An 18,497-nucleotide genomic window follows, 5' to 3' on the forward strand; every position below is an offset into this window, starting at 1 on the left:
GCATCAGAGGCCTCTCCATCCCGGCCACTCCATCTGCGGCTGGCTCTGTGCCATTTCAGGCCTGTCCCTCTACCCCTGGGGCTGCAGCCTCCTCCTTGGTAAAATGATGATGGCGGTGGTGGTGGTTGGGGGGTGTGTGGGACCCCGTGAGTCCAGGAGAGCATGGCCTTGTGTGGAGATGGGCAGCCACGACGGCCTAGTGGGTATGCAGAACTGCGAGCTCAGTGGGCCAAAGCTCTGTCTGTCCATGACCGCGCCCTGGACTCGTCACATAGTAGGGTCTTGTGAGCAAAACTGTTATGAGAGGACTGTCACACTTTGCTTGGTGCTGGGCTCGCGAGCACCTAGTACAGGAAGTAATCTCTGAATGAATCACTGTTTCAAAGCCTGCTATCCTGGGACTCAGAAGGTGTTCGAGGGTGGGCATGGAGGCATGGGGCAGTGGGGGCCCATGGTGGGGGCTGCTGGGAGCTGCCGGGCCCTTTCCCTGGAGTCACCCAAAGCACACCAGCTTCCCCCCCCCCCGTAAATCTGTTTTTCTTTATTGAGTTTCCTTACAAGATTTCTTTTAGACAAACAGGTTCTAAAATAAAAGTGTGCAAGGTTTTCTGATTCAAGCAAAGGAGAACAGGGCAAGGGCTGGCCCTGGGCTAGCCCAAGTCAGCAGAATCGGGTTGGAAGCAGTCAGCTGTCTTCCTGCCCCTGGCAGGCTGAACACCAGCGGTCGGGGCCAGTGGGGGTGCTCAAGGTGCAGAGAGCACCTCGGCAGCCCGGGTTTGGGCCGCCTTGGTTAGTGCAGGGCAGTGACCCACATGGAGGTGCCCCGGAAAGTTTGCATTTATTAGCCACAGGCTGCCCTGGACCCACAGCAACTCCACTCTCCCCGGGGACACGTAGTACAGAAGCTTCCTCTGCTTTATCCAATCTCCCCGCAGATCTCAAGAGTCCCAGAGCCCTTATGGATGTTCCTTGGTCTAGACCAGGGTGCTATTAACAGCTGAGGCCAGATAATTGTGCTGCGGGGCCGCCCTGTGCAGTGTAGGATGATGAGCAGTGTGCCTGACCCCCACCCACGAGATACCAGCAGCGTCTCCCAGTCATGGCCATCGAAAACATCTTCAGACATTGCTACGTGTCCTCTGGGGGACAGAACACCTGTTTGGAGAATCACTGTGATGGTTCTTGGTGGCCTCACTGAGCCTCCCCATGGCCCCCAAGGGCTCCAGAAAAAGCAGTGAATCTCAAGTATTTGGTATTTAAGAGAGACTGGCCAGTTTTCGACCTGCTGCCTCGTGTGGGCTGGGAAGCTGAGTTGTAGGACGGACAAGGAGGGCTGGGGGCAAAGAGGCTTCCCCAGGAGCACGTTTAGGAACCCGTGAAGGCTGAGATCAGTCTCTTCTCTGTTCTGAAGGAGAATGAGGGAGCTGGTGGAGGCTTAGATTCTGATGTGATCCCGGCATCGGGAAGCCGCGAACCACACTGGGCTGAAGTCCCGTGCGCGCTTGAGTCTGTGCACATGTAGACTTGTTTGAAGTCCTTTCACTCTTGTGGTGTAGTGATGATTTAAGAGTGAATTTAAACACAGACATCGCTATTAAGCTGCATCAAACCTGTTACGTATTCAGCAGGCAAGTTGTGGTCCGACTGTGGGAACAAGACAGGTAGGCTCCCTGTCCTGGGGAGTCCGCAGGTGGGGCTGCCCTCGGTGTAGGAGCCCCTGGAATGGGAAGCCCTTACACTCAGCGTGAAGGGTGGCGTTGCCAGAGCCCTGGGCTTCTGGAAGGCTCCTTAGGCTGTGTAGGCGAGGTGTCCCACGGGCCAGGGTCTCGGGACCATGAACATGCTGAATTAGCAAGGCCGACAGACCTCTGCTTTTCATGCCTCCTGCCTCCGAGCTGGCAGCTACCCAGGAATGCTCACAAATAGAAAACCGACTTTGTTTTCAGAATGTTCTCGAGCATAGACTCCAAAGGCTGCATAAAGGCATTCTTGTGGGGCTGGCTATCTACTGGGGAGAATCGTGCCGGGGCCCCAGACCAGAGCATCCCAGGGGACCTGCCCACAGAATGCCATGTGTTGGCACAGGGGGTGGGTGCAGGGTGGCTCCGGCTCTGTTGCCAGCAGGCCTCTCAGAGGTGCTTCACGATGCGGATTCTCAAGGGTTCTAAGATCTGGGTCTTCAGAGGAGCCCCGGGCTGGAATTTCAATAGGCTTTCGCTCTCTGGCCCTTCTATCTTTTGAGTGTTGGGCAACTCGGGGCCAGGGTCCCACCCTGGAAAGTAGCAGTGTGAGGGGTTTAGTCAGGCTGTGTTTCTCCAAATTTCCTGATTCTGAAGGTCTGTGTCTACAACCTGGGGGTCCCCTACTCCCCTCTGCCACTTGCTCCTTCTCCTACCTTCTCCCACCTTCTGCCACCTCTGCCTGCAGCATTTAACCCACCTTCTGGGTTCTTCGCGCCTCACTCTGGTGTTGGTGGGCACTTCATTCTTCTAGCTTGATTATCAGGTTCTAAGAATAAATGCTTAACAATGCCTGCTTCCAGAGTTCCCAGAAGTAGGCTCAGTGCATGTCACTGCCCGGAGCTTGCTCCCTGCGGAGCTGACTGTGTCCAGAACTGCTCCTGCCAAGCTCTGCAGGGGTCACCTCCTGATCCTTTTGCACCTGCCCCTGTTAGAGCCAATCAGGACCTACTCTGGCCCACTCTGCTCACCCAGCCCTGCTTCCCATCCTGCTTCCCCCATCCTGTTCTCACCCCCCTTCCCCTGCCCCCCAACCCTACTCTCCCATCCTGCTTGCCCATCACTGCTCTCAACTTCCATCCTCCTCATCTCTGCCCCCTCCCACCAACCCTTGCTCTCACACCCTCCCTCTGCCCCCTCACCCCACACCTGCTCTCCCATCCTACTTCCCCATCCCTGCTTTCGCCCTTTATCCTCCTCACCCCTGACCCCCTGCTCGCATCGCCTTCCCTTCCCCCTGCCCTCTCACCCTACGCCTGCTTGCCCCATCCTGCTTCCCCATCCCCACTCTCACCTTCCATCCCCTCACCCTCTGCCTCCCCGACCTTGCTCTGCCACACCCTCTTACCCACCCCCTGCTGCCTTGAAAGCCCTTTTTCTTTCAAAATCCCTCCGAATGTTGAGTCCTGTAGACCCCTTGAGCTTGAGGTGTTCCCTGGCCTGGGCCTGTCATCGCCAGCAGGTAGCAGAGAGCCCTGCACACCGGTGGGCATGGTGGTGTCTGTGTGGTCCAGCCCCCTGTTAGGACTACTTCGTGGATGAAGGGGGATGAAGCTCGTTCCCAGCCTGCATACGGGGAGCCTCCTGTGAGTCTCCATCCCCTTTTGGTTGTCAGCCTGGGGGCTGCCTGACTTCAGGATCAGTGATGTGTGTCTCCTAAAATGCAACAAGATGTAGTCCTAGTTGTGAATTTTTGCTTTTGTTGCCCTCGCCTGCGGAGACACCCCAAAATACCACTTAGACCAACATCAAAGAGCTAATTGCCTACATTTTCGAGAGCAACATAGGCACTGTAGTCAACGATGCTGCCGTCGTGATCATTTCATAATGTATGAAAATATCCAGTCACTCTCCTGAAATGAATGTCATATTGCATGCCAAAAAACGCCACGAGAAACGTCCTGGGTGTGGCGGTTGGGCCTGGGCCCTGCGTGTGAGGAGCTGGATTTGAATCCCAATCTGTCTGTTTCATCAGAAAGGTAGTTGTAGTCCTGAGCCTTGGTTTCCTGTTCCAGGAAATCTCCCTCCTCGCCCCCCGATGCCGGAGTGGCATGGGGCGGTGGGCTGGGGGGCCTGTGACCGTCATGTGCTGTGTGGGAGGTAATAGCCGCCGGGCAGAGTGGGGCTCATTCCCTGGCCTCGGATTTGCTTCCTTTGGGCAACATCTCTCAGCAGGAAGTGCTGACCCACAGCTTTGTTCCTTTGCAGGCAGGTGACAGCAGGGACATGTCTCGGGAGCTGCAGGACGTGGACCTCGCCGAGGTGAAGCCTTTGGTGGAGAAAGGGGAGGTGAGTGGAGACACTCCTGGCTACCTCCCCGCACATGCGCGCTCGTACGTGGGCATCCGTGGGTGTATAATACAAACACACACGTGTGTGCACGCACACATGCATACACACTTGCACGTGTCCGCTGCTTCCTAGTGACCAGGGGTACCTTGTCCTTGTAGTCAAACGTTTCATGTCAAGGAGGCCTCCCTGTTGGAAACGGCAGCCTGTGTCCTCCAGCTTGGGCCGGCACGGTCCATCCTGGGCTGGAAGAGCCTTTACGATTGTGCAGTTGACATTGCATTCTAAACTACCTTCACCTCCTCCTCCTTACTGAGGGTATAACTGCGTGTGCGGATACATCTTTTAAAAAATACAAGGCTCAGGCTCAGGCTCAAAAGTGAAGTTATGCTAAGGCCAACTAAAGGCTTTCAAAAAGAATAATTAACATGCACGAAGTCCGTCTCGCATGCCTGGCACTGGGCTGTATTTCATGATTATCTTGGGCTAACCGACAGGATGAGACTGCGATTGGCTAGATGCTAGGTTCTATGATCCTTCCCATTTTACAGAAGGGAAAGGGGAGTCTCGGGAAGTTTATTTGTCCTCCGTCACGTAGTTACAAAGTGTGAGGCATGGAGCCAAACCCAGGCGAGCTGCCTTTGGTGAACGGCCTGTTCCTTTGGTTCTTTGATGACTCGGCATGTGGCTGCTGTGTCTTAGGTCCATTATTTCGTGGACTTTTCATTACGAATGTGTGAGGCCACCTCCTCTAGCCCCATTTTGCAGATGCAGACAGTGGTCTGTGATGAGAAGGGAATGACCCAAGTTCATTCAGATCAGTGGCACAAGGAGGATTAGAAGCCACGCCCAGGGGAAGCTGCAGACTCCTTGTTACCATCCTGCCCTGGGGGTCTGCAGATGTTTTCTGTAAGGAGCCCAACAGTAAATATCTCAGGCTCTGCATGACAACCACTCAGCTCTACTGTTACAGCATGAAAGCGGCCATAGACAGTATGTGAGCAAATGGACTTGTGTTCCAATAAAACTTTATTTACAAAAATAGGGAAGGGCCGTCGTTTGCTGATCCCTACTGTTCACTGCACATGCTCCAAATCCATTTCCTCTTCCATTTGGGGTCTGTGACAGAGTCTTAAAAAGCAAACGAAGAAATAAACCCTCGGTCATACAAATATATATCGGCATGGTCTCATTTCTCCCTTTTAAAAAGCCATATGAAATAGTATAGCAACTTGGCTTTACTCATGTGGTGAACTCTCTTGGAAACCTTTCCAACGACAGTCCACAGGACACTTTTCCCTTCCAGCTTCCCGGCCTCCCCCAGAGTTTGTTTGACCAGTGCCTTGTCTGTAGACATGTGGGTCTTTCCAGCCTCTTGCTATTCCCAGCGATGCTGCAGGGTATTTGCATCATTTGGACCTTGGACGTACGTCATTCATATACGCGCAGGTGCAATTCTGGGATAAATTCTCAGGAGTGACATCTCTGGGTCCAAGGCTAACTGCATTTTTAAACACAGTATTTATACTTTCCAAGCACCCTGCTGGTATCTTTGGAAAACTTTATTTTTGAAGCTAACATCTAAGAGGTTATCACTTGTAGGTGGCATGTCAAGGTTTCGGTAGAAGTAAACCTTCCAGTTCCTTAAACTGACTCAGCAGAGTGGTGTTTTTTTTTTTTTTTTTTAAGATTTTATTTAGTTATTCATGAGAGACAGAGAGAGACAGAGAGAGGCAGAGGGAGAAGCAGGCTCCCAAGGAGCAGGGAGCCCGATGTGGGACTCGATCCCAGGACCCTGGGATCATGACCTGAGCCGAAGGCAGACGCCCAACCACCTGAGGCACCCAGGCGCCCCTCGGCAGAATGTTTTTAATTAGACTTGCTTTGGAAAGTTCTTCCTGATGTCTCTTCTCAATCCGACGGCCCTTGCACTCTTGTCAGCACTTTGAAGATGGGGTTATACAGAATGGCTTTTCTGTTCCCTCCTCCTGCCAACACACACATACACGGAGTGGGCATCGGCCACATTTGCTTCTCCCTGAATTTACCAAACTCCCTGATGTTCTTAACCCAGCCCAGGGTATGTGAAGCCATTTTCATCTCCAGCAGCAGAGCATCTGTTACAATCTGGTCTTGCAGCCCTGGCTGTCCCCCAAGGGGTTTCCCTGTGTACTTCCTTCCCCTGCTTTTGCATTTTGCTCTGCTGAGCTGTCTTCTTTCCTGGTGCTTGGTGATGGGATCTGGCTGGGGCTTCGTTTTCAGAGGGTTTTGGACTTCCCATCTCTAGGCCAGAAAGAAAACATGCCAGTGACATCTCTTGGGCATGTTGCAGTCCCCTCCTCAGAACCACATTCTCACTGCTCCCCAGGGGACTGGGACCCCTGATGATGGGGCAGCTGTGGAAGAAATTTAAGGACAGTGACATGGTCAGGTTTGGGTTTAAAAGTGTCACACATGGGTGGACAAGGGAAACTAGTTAATAGACAGTTACATTCCTCTATCTCTCAAGCTTGTGGCCAGCTTAGACCATCAGATCCTTTTAATCACCAAGGCTATTGTCAAAAAGGAATCTGGCTAATGTGTCTCCTTTTCTGCTGGACTGCTATTCTTTGAGATGAAAAGTCTCTCTTTGTAAGAAATTGGAGAGGCCTCACAGAGGAGGGAGGGTAGGTCTAGACTCAGCGCTTGGAGAGACCCGGGTGTTCCAACATTATTTTTCCCCCCCAGGAAACGGACAGAACTGACCATCTCTCTTGTCTCTCCACAGACCATCAGTGGCCTCCTGCAAGAGTTTGATGTCCAGGCAAGTAGAGGGACTGGCTTCCCTCCCCCCTTCCCTGCTCTGTCTTCTCGCTTTCCTTCTTCTTGCATTGGTTGAAGATCTGTTGTTCAGACACCAGGGGCAAGGGGAGGGAAGGAAGTTACATCAGCTGGTTCTCCCCTCTCAGCTCCTTCTCCCCGGAAAGAAGCTGGTTTGAGTTCTTTCCAAGGAAGCAAGAGCCCGTCACTCCATTTGAAGGCAGGCAGGGGACGCCGAAGTGTGGGGCATATGCCGGAGGGAAATGGGGGAGAAGTCGGGTGGGCTTGGGACCTGGTGATGGGAGGAAGCTGAGCAAGGCTTGATGTTCTTGGCTGTGCTTGGGAAAGTGAAGCCAGCCTCCTCTGGGTTTCCTGGCTCCATCCCTGCTCAGGGTTGGCGCGGGCAAGGGGGGTGTGTCTGGAGCTTTGTCCAAGAACAAGTTTTCAGGAGAGCAGGCTGGCTGGTCTTGGCAGAGGGGAGGGTCAGAACCTCAGGAACTGTAAGCCCTGAACTCATTATCTCAAAGCTGGCATGGGTCCCATGCTGGGGCGGGGGGGCCCTGATGTGATGTGCCCTGGATAGTGTTGGGTCAATAGCACACCCTGTCCACTAACTCTCTTGTGAGTTTCTTTTCCCAATTTTTTTTTTTTTTTTCTTTTGGTGGTGAAATACACATAAAATTTACCCTCCTAACCAATTGTAAGTGCATGCTCCAATGGTGATAAGTACGTTCCTAATGTGCAACCATCACCACTATCCATCTCCAGAACGCTTCATCTTGCAAAACTGAAACTCTGCCCCCAGTAAACACAGAGTCCCCACTGTCTCCTCCCCACAGCCCCTGGCCACCACCATTCTGCTGTCTCTGAATCTGACTACTCTGTGAACCTCATATAAGTGGTATCGTGCAGCGTTTTGTCTTGTCATCAGTAGCTTACTTCACTTAACGTGATGTCCTCAGGATGCATAACTATGCTATAGCAGGTGTCAGAATCCCCTTTTCTTCTAAGGCTGAAGACTATTCCATGGGAGGTATGGACCACATTTTGTTTATTCGATCATCTATTAGTGGGCACTTCGGCTGCTTCCACGTTTTGGCGATTGTACGTAATGCTGCTGGGAGCGTGTGCATACGGATATCTGTTCGGGAACCCTGCTTTCAATTCTTTTGGGTATACCCCCAGGAGGAGAATTGTTGGATCATATGATTATTGTAGATTTTAAAAACCTTGGTTATGGATTTGGAGAAACCTCGAATGCATCGTTTATCTGTTTCCTGTGAGGATAATTGCTCGTGTTTGTGTCGCTCTTGGTAGTTTGCGAAGCACTGTTAGATGCTCCGATCTCCAGGCACTGGGAGCTGGCGGAGCAGAGAACAGGACCTCGGGCCCCACCTGCCAGCCCAGGCTACCACCTGGCCTTGAAGGTTGCCCAGGCTGGGGTGGGTGGGGCGCTGCACCGTCAGGTCATCAGCACAGTGGTGACCACACGGGGAAGCTCCGGCGAGGGGCTGGGAGAGAGAGGGTGAGGCCTACCACGTCGTGCACCAGGCCAGGCTGGGCCCTCGCAGTTAATGCCAGAGCTGTCCTGTGAGGTGGGAGCATTCTTCTGGTTGGGCATCCCTTTGTTCCTTTCACAGTGCCTGCTTTGTGCCTGGCATTGTCTTAGGTGCAGGGGACACAGTGGGGAGCGTGACCACGTTAATCCTTGTTTTCAGGAACTTAAATTCCAAACTGATAGCTCAGCACTATCGAGCACTGAACACATGGCAAGCATCACTCTTGAGTGCGCTGCATGTTTTGCTCAGGGCGTGCTCACAACAGTCCCTTCCTTCGTGGTGTGGAGGGAGAGCCCAAAGCACAGAGAGGCTGAGTCACTTGCCTGAAGTCTCAGAGCTGGAAAGGGGTAGGGTGGGAGTGTGAACTCAGCTAGTGCATTTCCAGAGTTCCAGGCTTCTGCCTCGCTGGAAGTGGGGGGGAACCAATCAAACATGCCGAAACCAGCTCCTGGAGGGGCTTTGAGGACCACAGCTCCCCTTCTCTTCGTGGGGCACTGCCTTAGGCCGAGCAGTCCGGGAGGGCTGATGGAGGCGGTGACATGGAACGGAGACCTGAATGATAGATGGAGCCAGTCAGGTGACCAGGAGAAGCTTAGGGACCCATCATCCCATGCCAAGGCACTATCACATGCAGGGGCCCCTCTGGCTTGGATCTCGAGCCTTCTGAGGGTGAGCTGACATCTCTAAGCAAATAGGCTCGATCCCCTTACCAGTGAATCACAATATTGGAGCTGATTCTGAGTGCTGAACGATACTCTGTCAAGGTTGTTTGCAAAAGTATCTCTTTCTATAAAACCATATTCATTGGGATTTGGCTCCTAGACCTGGTTGACTCATGGTGTTTATGAAGGTTTCCCTCGGATTTCCAGCAGTCTTCAAAATCGTGCGCGTAGGTTTCTGTAGGATGTTCCTTCCGAAGATGCACTGCAGTGTAATGCTCTCTGTGTCCTGAAGAGTTACCGACCACAGGGTCCGAGGCGGAGAAGGACAGAACCGTGGTCAAGGGTGGCTGAGGGTATCCATGCCCCAGCGCAGGGGCTCGCCAGCCCACCCTGACCTCAGAGTTCACACGGGGCTCTGGCACAGTGTCTCCTTGCCCGCTGCGGACTTCATCAGACTCTGATGAGCCAGGCCAGGGCCCAGGGCTTCCCAGGTGCTCTTGCTGATTCTTCTGGGACTTGTCCCATCAGCTCTCCGTGGCAGATCCAGAAGCTGAGGCTTTCCTGTGGCCAGCAGCTATGAAGGGGCCCCACCGAACGTGATCTGACCCCAACCATTGTTCTCTGCCTGAGGGCCAATCAGGACTAGAAGCCAGCGTATCTTTGCAACTCCGGCCGAAAACCAACTTGGCCGGGCAAGTAATCTGGACAGTACTTGGGTGGGCGAACGTGTAACCCCCTGAGGGTGAGCCAGTGCAGGACTCAGGAATGGGTGTGCCTTCGTGGCCAACTGCTTTCATGTGTTCCTTGCTGCTCATTGAAACGGGGGCCCTGGCCGGGCAGTTCCCTAGGGGTCAACTTCAAGGGGTCTGAGCAGCCTTACTGTGTGTGTCCCGAAGAAGCCCATGTTATTTCTTGAAAAATACTCGGTGCTTCAGCATTTTGACTAATTCAAGCAGCCTCTTTGTTCTTTTCGCAAAGTAGTCAATATTTTTTTCCCTCCCCCTGAATCAAAACACACACCGTACCCCAGAACTCAGCGGTAAGAAGCTGCTGGAAGCTCTGCTGCCTGAGCCGCAGGGCTGCCTGCCTTAGGAAAGAGCTCAGCTGCCAGAGTGGATGGCATCATGGCCTCATCTCTTCCTGGCTGACATCACCTTAGGCTGGGCAGTTTGTTTTTGGCCTGGGTGATGTTTTGGGGCATGCGAAGTTCTGTGAGGGCTCTCGGGACCCTTCTTTGCATGCCTTTCCTGGAGACTCTCTGGGGCCCTCAGAGCACAGGGCTGGGTGGGCTGCTGGGCTGAGGTGCCTTGGCTGCAGGACGGATGCAGTTTGATCTGACTTTGCAGAGAAGGTTCTGGCATTAGGAACTAGGCAGTTGTGTTTGCAAATTTAACGAGTGGGCTAGATGGGAATATTTTGGGTTCCAGCTTATTTTCTTTGGCTAGAATCCTAGAATCCAAGAATACCAGAGCTGGCAGATGCTTTATGATCTAGCCCTTCCCTTTCTGCTCCAGGTGGGAAGGCTTCCTGGAAGGGGAGGGGAGAAGGGAGCAAATGCATATTTGCATGCCCACTTACCGTCTCAGGCCTTCCGTGCCAGGGTGGGGGAATGTTACCCTCTTTTGCAGATGAGGAATCAATCTGGAGATGTTAAGAAACTCACCAAAGGGTGCTATCAGGATAACCCTCAATTTTGGCCCATGTGAGTCTGAGATACATGATAATCACGGGGGTCATGATACCTGACGTCCTGGGCACTAGCTGTACCCCAGAAATTGTGCTGGCCTCTTCTGTGTGATGTCCTTACTCCTCACATCAGCCCTTTAGGAGAGGGCTCAGTGTCAGCCTTGTTTTCTAGTTGAGGAGACAAGGCCCAGAGGAGCTTTAAGGGATTTGGCCTGTGTTGTTCAGTGACGAGATAGATGACCAAGCCTGACCCAGTCCCCACATCTGGAGCCAAAGTCAAAGTCCCTATAACCAGTGGGGGAGGGGGCGGCAGGGTTGTGACCACTGCCCCTCACTGTGGCCCCGAGGCGGGACACTTGCTTTGGCTCCAAATGGCCTCTCCTGTTGGATTTGCTGTTTCTAATTCCTTCCACCTGGAACTTTAGTTTTTCAGATGGTTTGATTTGATTTGGTTTCCATGGGAATCTGCGTCTGTGTGGTCACCAGGGCTCCCTGGGCACGGAGCTGATGTCACCCCCTGGGCCTCCGGGTGCGGGGCGGCGGGGGCTGGGGCACAGGAGGTGGGAGGCAGCGTCTCCTGGGGTCTGGCTCCCACTCTGGAGCCCAGGCTGAGCCTGGTGGAGGGTGAGGGTGTGGGGAGAGGTGAATTTTTCCCTTTTCTTGGTAGCAGATCAGCTTCTAGGGAAAATGGAAACAGTGACCTTTTACTAATTTCTTTCTTTCCACACAGTTGCCTCTTGTTTTCATGCTCCCTGACTGAAGGTGGGCAGAGCCCAGAGGCTTGGAAATCCTCGACCCACCATTTCCCATCCCTGCCTTCCCCCCAGCCCTACCTCCTAGCCAGGCCACTGGGGCTTAGAGCCAAGCCCGAGTGACAGATGGCAGAAGCGCTCATCTGGGTCACCGAGAAATGAGGCTTGCCTCTTCTCTCCTCCGTGGGTTTCCTGGGAGTGCCCTCCTGGGGGCGGGGGGGTGGGAGGGGGCGCCTCGCCCACCCCAGCGCCCCCGTGGTGGGGCTTGGCTCTCCCCAGGTCTGTCCAGCCCAGGCTGTCAGGCTCACCGAGTGTAGACACCCATGCCTTGGCGTCACAGGGTGGGTGCAGTAGACAGAAGCGGGTTTTGATCAGCTCTCTCTTTGCTAGCTGTGTGTCCTTGGCCAGTGACCTGACCTCCCAGGGGCTTAGTCTTCTGATCTGTAATCTGGGGGAGTATCACCACCCCCGAGGGTGTTGTGAATGTGATAAACGCAGCATGGGAAGCAGCGCACAAGCCTCCCTCTTCTGCTCCATGGGTGGATGGGTGGCCAGCGCTCCTCCTTCTCTTTTCTCTGATCCGACAAAGACTCCCCTCCTAATTCTCTCTTCCTTGGAGAATTGCGATCTTTGGTGTGGGCTCCAGCTTCACTCTGTATTCCCAGGCTGACACCCGTCTGCCCACACCAGCTGGTTTCCTGACTCTCTAGCTTTTCTTTTCCCTGATGTGATGACAGCGTTAAAGAAACTGGAGAAATGGGAGCAGCCCCAGGTTCAGCTGGGCCTCCTTGAGGTCGTATCTTCGAGGGGGCCCAGTGTGCCTTCTGTAAGCTGGGGCTCGGCCGGCAATCAGGACACGGGGGTCCCAAGGGCTTGTCCTGAATCTTGCCTCTGCTACGTGCAGGTGCGTACGCTGGGGTGCACAGATGCTGGCTTTTTCCATCTGTGAAATGGCTGTTACAGTGTTTGCTCAGTAAACAGACAACTGTCCTTATATGCAGATAATCTGTTTCTTGCACACACACGCCCCTTCCCAGCATCCTTCACTCTTTACCTGCTTCTTACTTAATGGAAAGGAGGTCAGTGGCCTAGCCAGGCCTATGCCTTCCCCACTGTGGGCACTGGAAATGAACCAGGATTTGGGGTGGGGGGGGGTTATTTCCAAAAAGATGGTGGAGGGGCAATCCCTTGCCATTTCCTCCTGAGCCTCTGTTGTCATGATTTGCCTTTCTTGCCTCAACAACTGACTAGCCCAAATCAGTTTTCTTCGCCTGTTCCGTAGAGTGCCCTCCGCCCTTGGCCGTGCCTTGACCAAGGCTTGCTAGGCTGCTGGGAGGGGCAGCCCAGTGCACCAGCTGACTTAGCGTCTGCCTAAGTGTGTCATCCCTTAAGAGGCCAGATCATTCCGTGTCTCCCCGGGGCCTGCTGGGAAGGAGGGGATTATGGAGGGAGGTGGCAGCAGCTGGCCTCAGAGCTCCCCTGGATCACTCAACCAGTTGACTTAAGCCATTGGGACCCTCTTGTGGCTTCACACTGATTATCTCTGGGATAAGCATCCATAACAACCAGCATGGAGCCAAATGCTGCCATTTGCGGAACACTTACCAGTGCATACGGCAGTTTTAGTCTTGGGAGCAGCCCCATGAGCAGATGGACTTCTTACTGCCCTCAGCTGACAGCTGAAGGGACTCCCAGACTAGTGTGGTAACTTGGCCAAGGGCACATGGTGAATGTATCATTAGGATTAACATCCCTCAACAGACAACAGAAATGTTTGCTATTCTACTGAATTGGAAGACCTATGAATGTCACCCAGTCCCAGACTCTTTCCAGCTTCCTGCTGTCTTCTCGAGCATGTAGTTTTTGTCCTCATGCTCCTAAGATGGCTGCTGCACCTCCAGGCATCTCATTCATATTCCAGGGAGGAAGCAGGCAGAAGGGTGAAAGGAAAAAAAACCAGAAGGCCAAGTTTGAACCTTAAAAAAAAACTCTCCTCAAAACCCCAGTGAGTTCTGCTGACATCTCATGAGCCAGAAATGAGTCTCTGGATCCCCCTTGGCTATAAAGGAGATGGGGGAGGGGGGAGAATTTTATCAGGCACATTGCTGGGAATTCGATCATAAAGGAGGGAATAACAGATGTTTGAGAGGCCAACCCACGCAGTCAGCCATAGTTTATAAAGCTCCGAAGCCAGGATGGGCAGCCGACATGAAATCTTTAAGGAATACTTAGTGGTATTCCTGTTTTCACCACCTGCCATCTTGCAAGCCCTGTAGACAGTAGGAGTAGGATAGGTGCCATTCTTACAGGTGGTGTGGAATCTGTGAATCTTGGTGCCCTTTGGGGGACAGACCTTGTCTCTGGCAGAGCCAGCCTCTCTCTCTGGGAATTGGCTGGCAGGTGGGAGGTGGTGATCAAACAGATCTTTGCCCCGTGGTGGGTGCTACAGATAAAAGAAGCGGTGTGCAGCGAAGGGGCCAGCCCAGTACCGTGATGTTGGTGCCGAGGCTCTTCCCAGTCCGGCACCCGTCAGCCATACCGCAGTGTGCGTTCCTCTGTTCCACATCCAGAGGACTCTGGCACGTGTCTGGATTGTGGGTCCCTGAGAGGCTGGGGAGACAGAAAGCCATCCACAGTCACAGCAGTGGGGGGCTGACTCAGAGAGTCACTGTGCACATTCTGTGTGGGTAAAGGTTTCTTTTCTTCATGTACCGTCTGGCACAGAGAGTAAAACAGATGTCAAGAGAGCACACAGAGTCCAAGGCTTCGGACTTGGACTACCTCGGGTTCCGTCCCAGCTGTGCGACCTCGGGTAGATTACTTGCCCTCTCTTGGCCTCTCTTCTGTAAAAGGGGACAGTTGTTGCCCAGTGGAGTTGTGTGCATGCGATGAGAGAACACTTGCAAGTAAATGCTCGGGTCAGGGCCGGAGTCCAGTAGGAGGGCTGACTTGATGATGATTGCCACCATATTGCCATCTCCTCTACACCTTCAGAGAGTGGCATTCTAGGCTTTTCCAGAGGAGGGTAGAGGAAAAGCTGGGTATATCTCTGCTGCATGCCTCTGGCTGGATCAGACCCCTGTGTGCAGGGACTTCAGAGATCTGGCTCTGAACTGGGGAAGGGCTGGGATTGGAGATCTGGGTGGTGGAGGAATCGTGTGTGTGTGTGTGTGTTTCCAGCCACCATCGTAGCGAAAGAGAGGACCCTTGATGAGCCCCAGGATGGGGGATGCCCTCTTTCAGGCAAGGGGACACGAAGTGCCCTGGGGTACTTGGTGCCCTCTCTTTGGGAGAATGTGGGGGATGTGAGGTCGGTCCCTCCCTAGAGGATACTGCATAGTGATTCATCCCCATGGAGACAGAAGGACAGAATGTTCCTTTGGGTCTGAAGAGGACAAAGGCATGTGTTTGTGTTTTAATTCCTCCATCCAGTCTCAGGTGCAGTCTTGGTTTTGGCCAGTGGGGAGAGAGCACCAGGGAGGGCTAGCTTAGAATCGTGCGTGTGTGTGCGTGCGCGCACGTGCACACAAATGTGTGTGGAAATGTGTGCACATGTGCATATGCATGTGTGTGTGTGCATGCATGCATCTGTGTCTTAAGGAATGGGACTCGCACCAGGAACATGACACTTGGCTTTTCTCCTCCTCCTACCTGTGCGGGCTGGTGGGCACAGACATCAGAGGTGGGCAGCTGGGGGCCAGCACCAGCATGGGGCCCCAGAGGACCTGGGTTCTGATCCTGGTTCTTCTACAAGCTGTGTGACCTTGGGGAAGCCTCCTCAATGTCTTCATCTGTGAAATGGGATGGACAGGCTTGCCTGTGGCCATGGCGGTTGGGCGCCCTGTGCCTCTTGATGGGTGCTTAGCAAATCTTACCCTCACCTAAGTTCCCCCAGACCCGTGCCTGAGCCCCTTCACTGTGTTGCTTCCACTTTCTGAGACCGGATGCCTTATCCTTCCAAACAAGGCGAACCACGGCGAATAATTCTGGCTGGGCTGTGGTCTGGGCTAGTGGTAAGGCCACTACACTTACGCGGCTCCTCTCAAGGGTGAAGCCTTAGCGCTCAGTGGGGCCCGTGCAGTCCTGGGAGGTTTTGCACCCATCCTGGGAGATTTCGTGCCAATCCTGGAGTTTGGCGAGAGGGAGCTCACCAAGAAGCTCAGAGCCAATTAAGGAACACAGGGGAGACTGAACGCAGAATAGTTAGTGGACTTTCTAGAGAAGGATCATTTAGTCTTAGGTCTTTATGCAACAGTTCCAGAGCACCTACTGTGAGTGCTGACTGCGTGCTAGGCCTGGGGACAGAACCGTAAGCAGGGCAGGTCTGCCCCTCCCTTCTCGGACATGTTTAAATCTGTTTCCAGGGCTATATAATTTTAAGGCCTCCACAGAGATGAGTCAACATCAGCCACGCATCCCCACCCCTAAGGGCTGCCAGGGACATCTTTGGTGCCAGCCAAGGCTGGGCATCCCATATCTGCCACCAAGGTGGTTCCCAGGCACTGCATTAAAACCCTCTGCTACCGTGTGCCAAGGACCCCCTTTCCTCCTGGCACTGTGTTTCAGACCACAAGGTGACCTCCTCTCCTGAGGATCCCGGGGGGAGGTGGCTCACTCCTGTCTTCCAGATAGGGACCCAGGGCTCAGAGGGGTTGGGAAGGGCAGAGCTTGGATTTGAACCCTGATGACCCCAGGCTGGCTGTCCTGGCCTATTTTTAGAGGGCACCATGTGGGTCAGCTGGGGAGACAATGGAGAATGTGACCCTCTCAATGAGCCATTGTTCCCAGTTGGCTTCAGGGCCAGGGCCAGGCCCAGCAGATGACCGTGGCCCCCACTGGGGGCCAGGCTGTTACTCCATCGTCTGTGGATTTTTCCAGTGTTTGTATAGGCAAGAGCGGAGTGTCAGGCATCGAGGGGAAGAGAGACGGTGGGCTCTGTGTTCAGGGGACTCACTTCGTTGGGGTGATAAGGCAGGTGGCTCAGGAGGACCCTGGTGATGGGGGTAGGCCTGGGACTGACAGGGAGCGGGGGTCGCCTCCATGCCGGGGCCTGTGTGGGCCCATCCGCATCACACACCCTATGAGGTTCTAGGGTTCTCCCCATTTCACAGGTACGATGGCAGCCTGGAAACGCCCCCCAGCCCCCGGTACCCAGCATCCCACTTGTTTGCTCTGGGGGTCTTCAGAGTGAGGGCTGGAAGCCCCTGCATCGCTTGCTTGGGATGGGGAGGGGAGTGGCTTCTTTCTACACATGCAGATACTATGCTTCCCTATTCTGGAGGGAGAGCCTGAGAATTGGGGCATATTTCTTTCTTTGTGAGCCAAGTTTCTCCCAGGTCTGTGGTAGGGGCTGCGCTGTGTCCTGTGGGCCTCCTGGCATCCCTGGAGCTGCCAGGTTCCCGTGGTACAGGCTGGGCGAAGGGCAGCTTGCCCAGCTCCACAAGGCTCCTAACTGGGGCGTCCAGCCCACTTCTTCTTCTTGTCCATGTGCGGCAGACACTGACCTTCTCTCTCCCGCCATTCGTCAGTGACCCAAACCACTGCCAGTGGTTTTGGGAGGAGGTTCGATGGCATCTGGAATGTTCTCTCCTTGGGAAATAAATGTCAAGGGCCAACCTAACGTGGCCTCCTGAGGCGTGAAGGTGGTTTGGCTGTCCGAGCTTCTCAGAGTGTGAGGCCGTAAGAAGCCTGTGGGGAACGCTAAGGCTGACTCTCTGGGTGGGTCCTGAGTGTGATTCGGGGCAGCTGCCTTGGTTTCCCTGAGCCAGACTATCACCCTACGCCAGCGTGGATGTGCCAGCGTGGATGTGGGAGCAGGCAGTCTAGGAAGCTCAGGCCTTGATGACCTTGGTTTCCCAGATGGAGAAAACAAGGTCCTGTGCAGAGAGGGGCTAGGGCTGGTGGCTTCCCCAGGTTTTGGGCAGTTAATGGCACAGTCTGAACCAGGACTCTTTGCCTCTGCCTCCCAGTTGAGTTTCCCTTCCCTCCCTGGTTCTTGGAGTGGTTTCTCTGGCTGGAGAGATCCGCTGCCCGAAGGCCAGGGCTCTGCTGACCAAACGAGAAGCATACGGAGCTTCCTCAGAACACAGTTGGAAACTGGGTGCCTACAGTCAAAGAGTCCCTCTAAAAATAGGCCAGGCCAGCCAGCCTGGGGTCATCAGGGTTCAAATCCAACGCTGCGAAGCCCACAGCACAGACCCCTCTGTCTCTTGTCTTCCCTCAGGAGCAGGACATCGAGACGGTGCATGGCTCCATTCACGTCACGCTGTGCGGGACCCCCAAGGGAAACCGGCCTGTCATCCTCACATACCACGACATCGGCATGAACCGTAAGTTCCCAGGAGCCTCAGTTCCCGCTGGGGGTGGAGGAAGAGGACAGCTAGGAAGGGCTGGTGGTGGGGCATCCAGCTGTTTTCTCTTTGGCCGGCACTTCCTGGAGCGCTTGTGGGACGAGAACTTGCCACAGACTGGAAGAGCCTGTGATGTACGACGCATGGCACATAGTTGTCTTTGTGCCTGGGTGTGCTGGGAACTCAGGGCCCTCTGCTGTCTGCGTGTGACAGTGATTTCTTTGGATCAGTGTGCATAGTTGTTGTTCTTATTTTCACCGAGTTGCACAACCGTCAGCACCATCCATTTAAGGACGTTTTTATCACCCTGAAAAATCTGTAACCGCCCCCCCCCAGCTCCCTTTCCCCCCAGCCCCTGGCAGCCACTGGTCTACTTTCTGTCTCTTAAGGACATGCGTATTCGGGGCATTCGTTATAAATGGAATCCTACCATATGTGGTGTTTTGTGACTGGCTCCTTTCATAATGGTTTCAGTTCATCCACGCGGTCGCCTGTATTACGTACTTCCTTCCTTGTTGCTGAATGATAATCCACGGAGTGCAGAGACCACATTTTGTTTTTCCATTCTTCAGCTGATAAACACTTGGATGGTTTTTGCTTTTTTGGCTGTTCTGAATGAGGCTGCCGTGAATGTTTACGCTGTATTCTTGAGATTCCCAGG

The 18,497-nt window shown here is 53.9% G+C and overlaps 1 protein-coding gene across 3 annotated transcripts in view; it reads left to right on the forward strand.

Annotated features, from left to right (window-relative positions):
* Positions 1 to 18,497, forward strand: part of NDRG1 (N-myc downstream regulated 1) — a 56,773-nt gene that overhangs the window by 8,963 nt on the left and 29,313 nt on the right. For all 3 annotated transcript variants that reach the window (XM_045895843.2, XM_064587853.1, XM_064587854.1), the window contains exons 2-4: positions 3,948 to 4,028; positions 6,796 to 6,831; positions 17,710 to 17,815. In XM_045895843.2, coding sequence (XP_045751799.2) covers positions 3,966 to 4,028; positions 6,796 to 6,831; positions 17,710 to 17,815 — 205 coding nt within the window. In that variant the 5' untranslated portion in view covers positions 3,948 to 3,965. The remainder of the gene's footprint in view (positions 1 to 3,947; positions 4,029 to 6,795; positions 6,832 to 17,709; positions 17,816 to 18,497) is intronic.

Source organism: Mirounga angustirostris, unplaced genomic scaffold (genome assembly GCF_029215605.1).
Source record: "Mirounga angustirostris isolate CCGP_5_RB_7025 unplaced genomic scaffold, mMirAng1.0.hap1 SCAF_4, whole genome shotgun sequence".
NCBI classification, from domain to species: Eukaryota; Metazoa; Chordata; class Mammalia; order Carnivora; family Phocidae; genus Mirounga; species Mirounga angustirostris.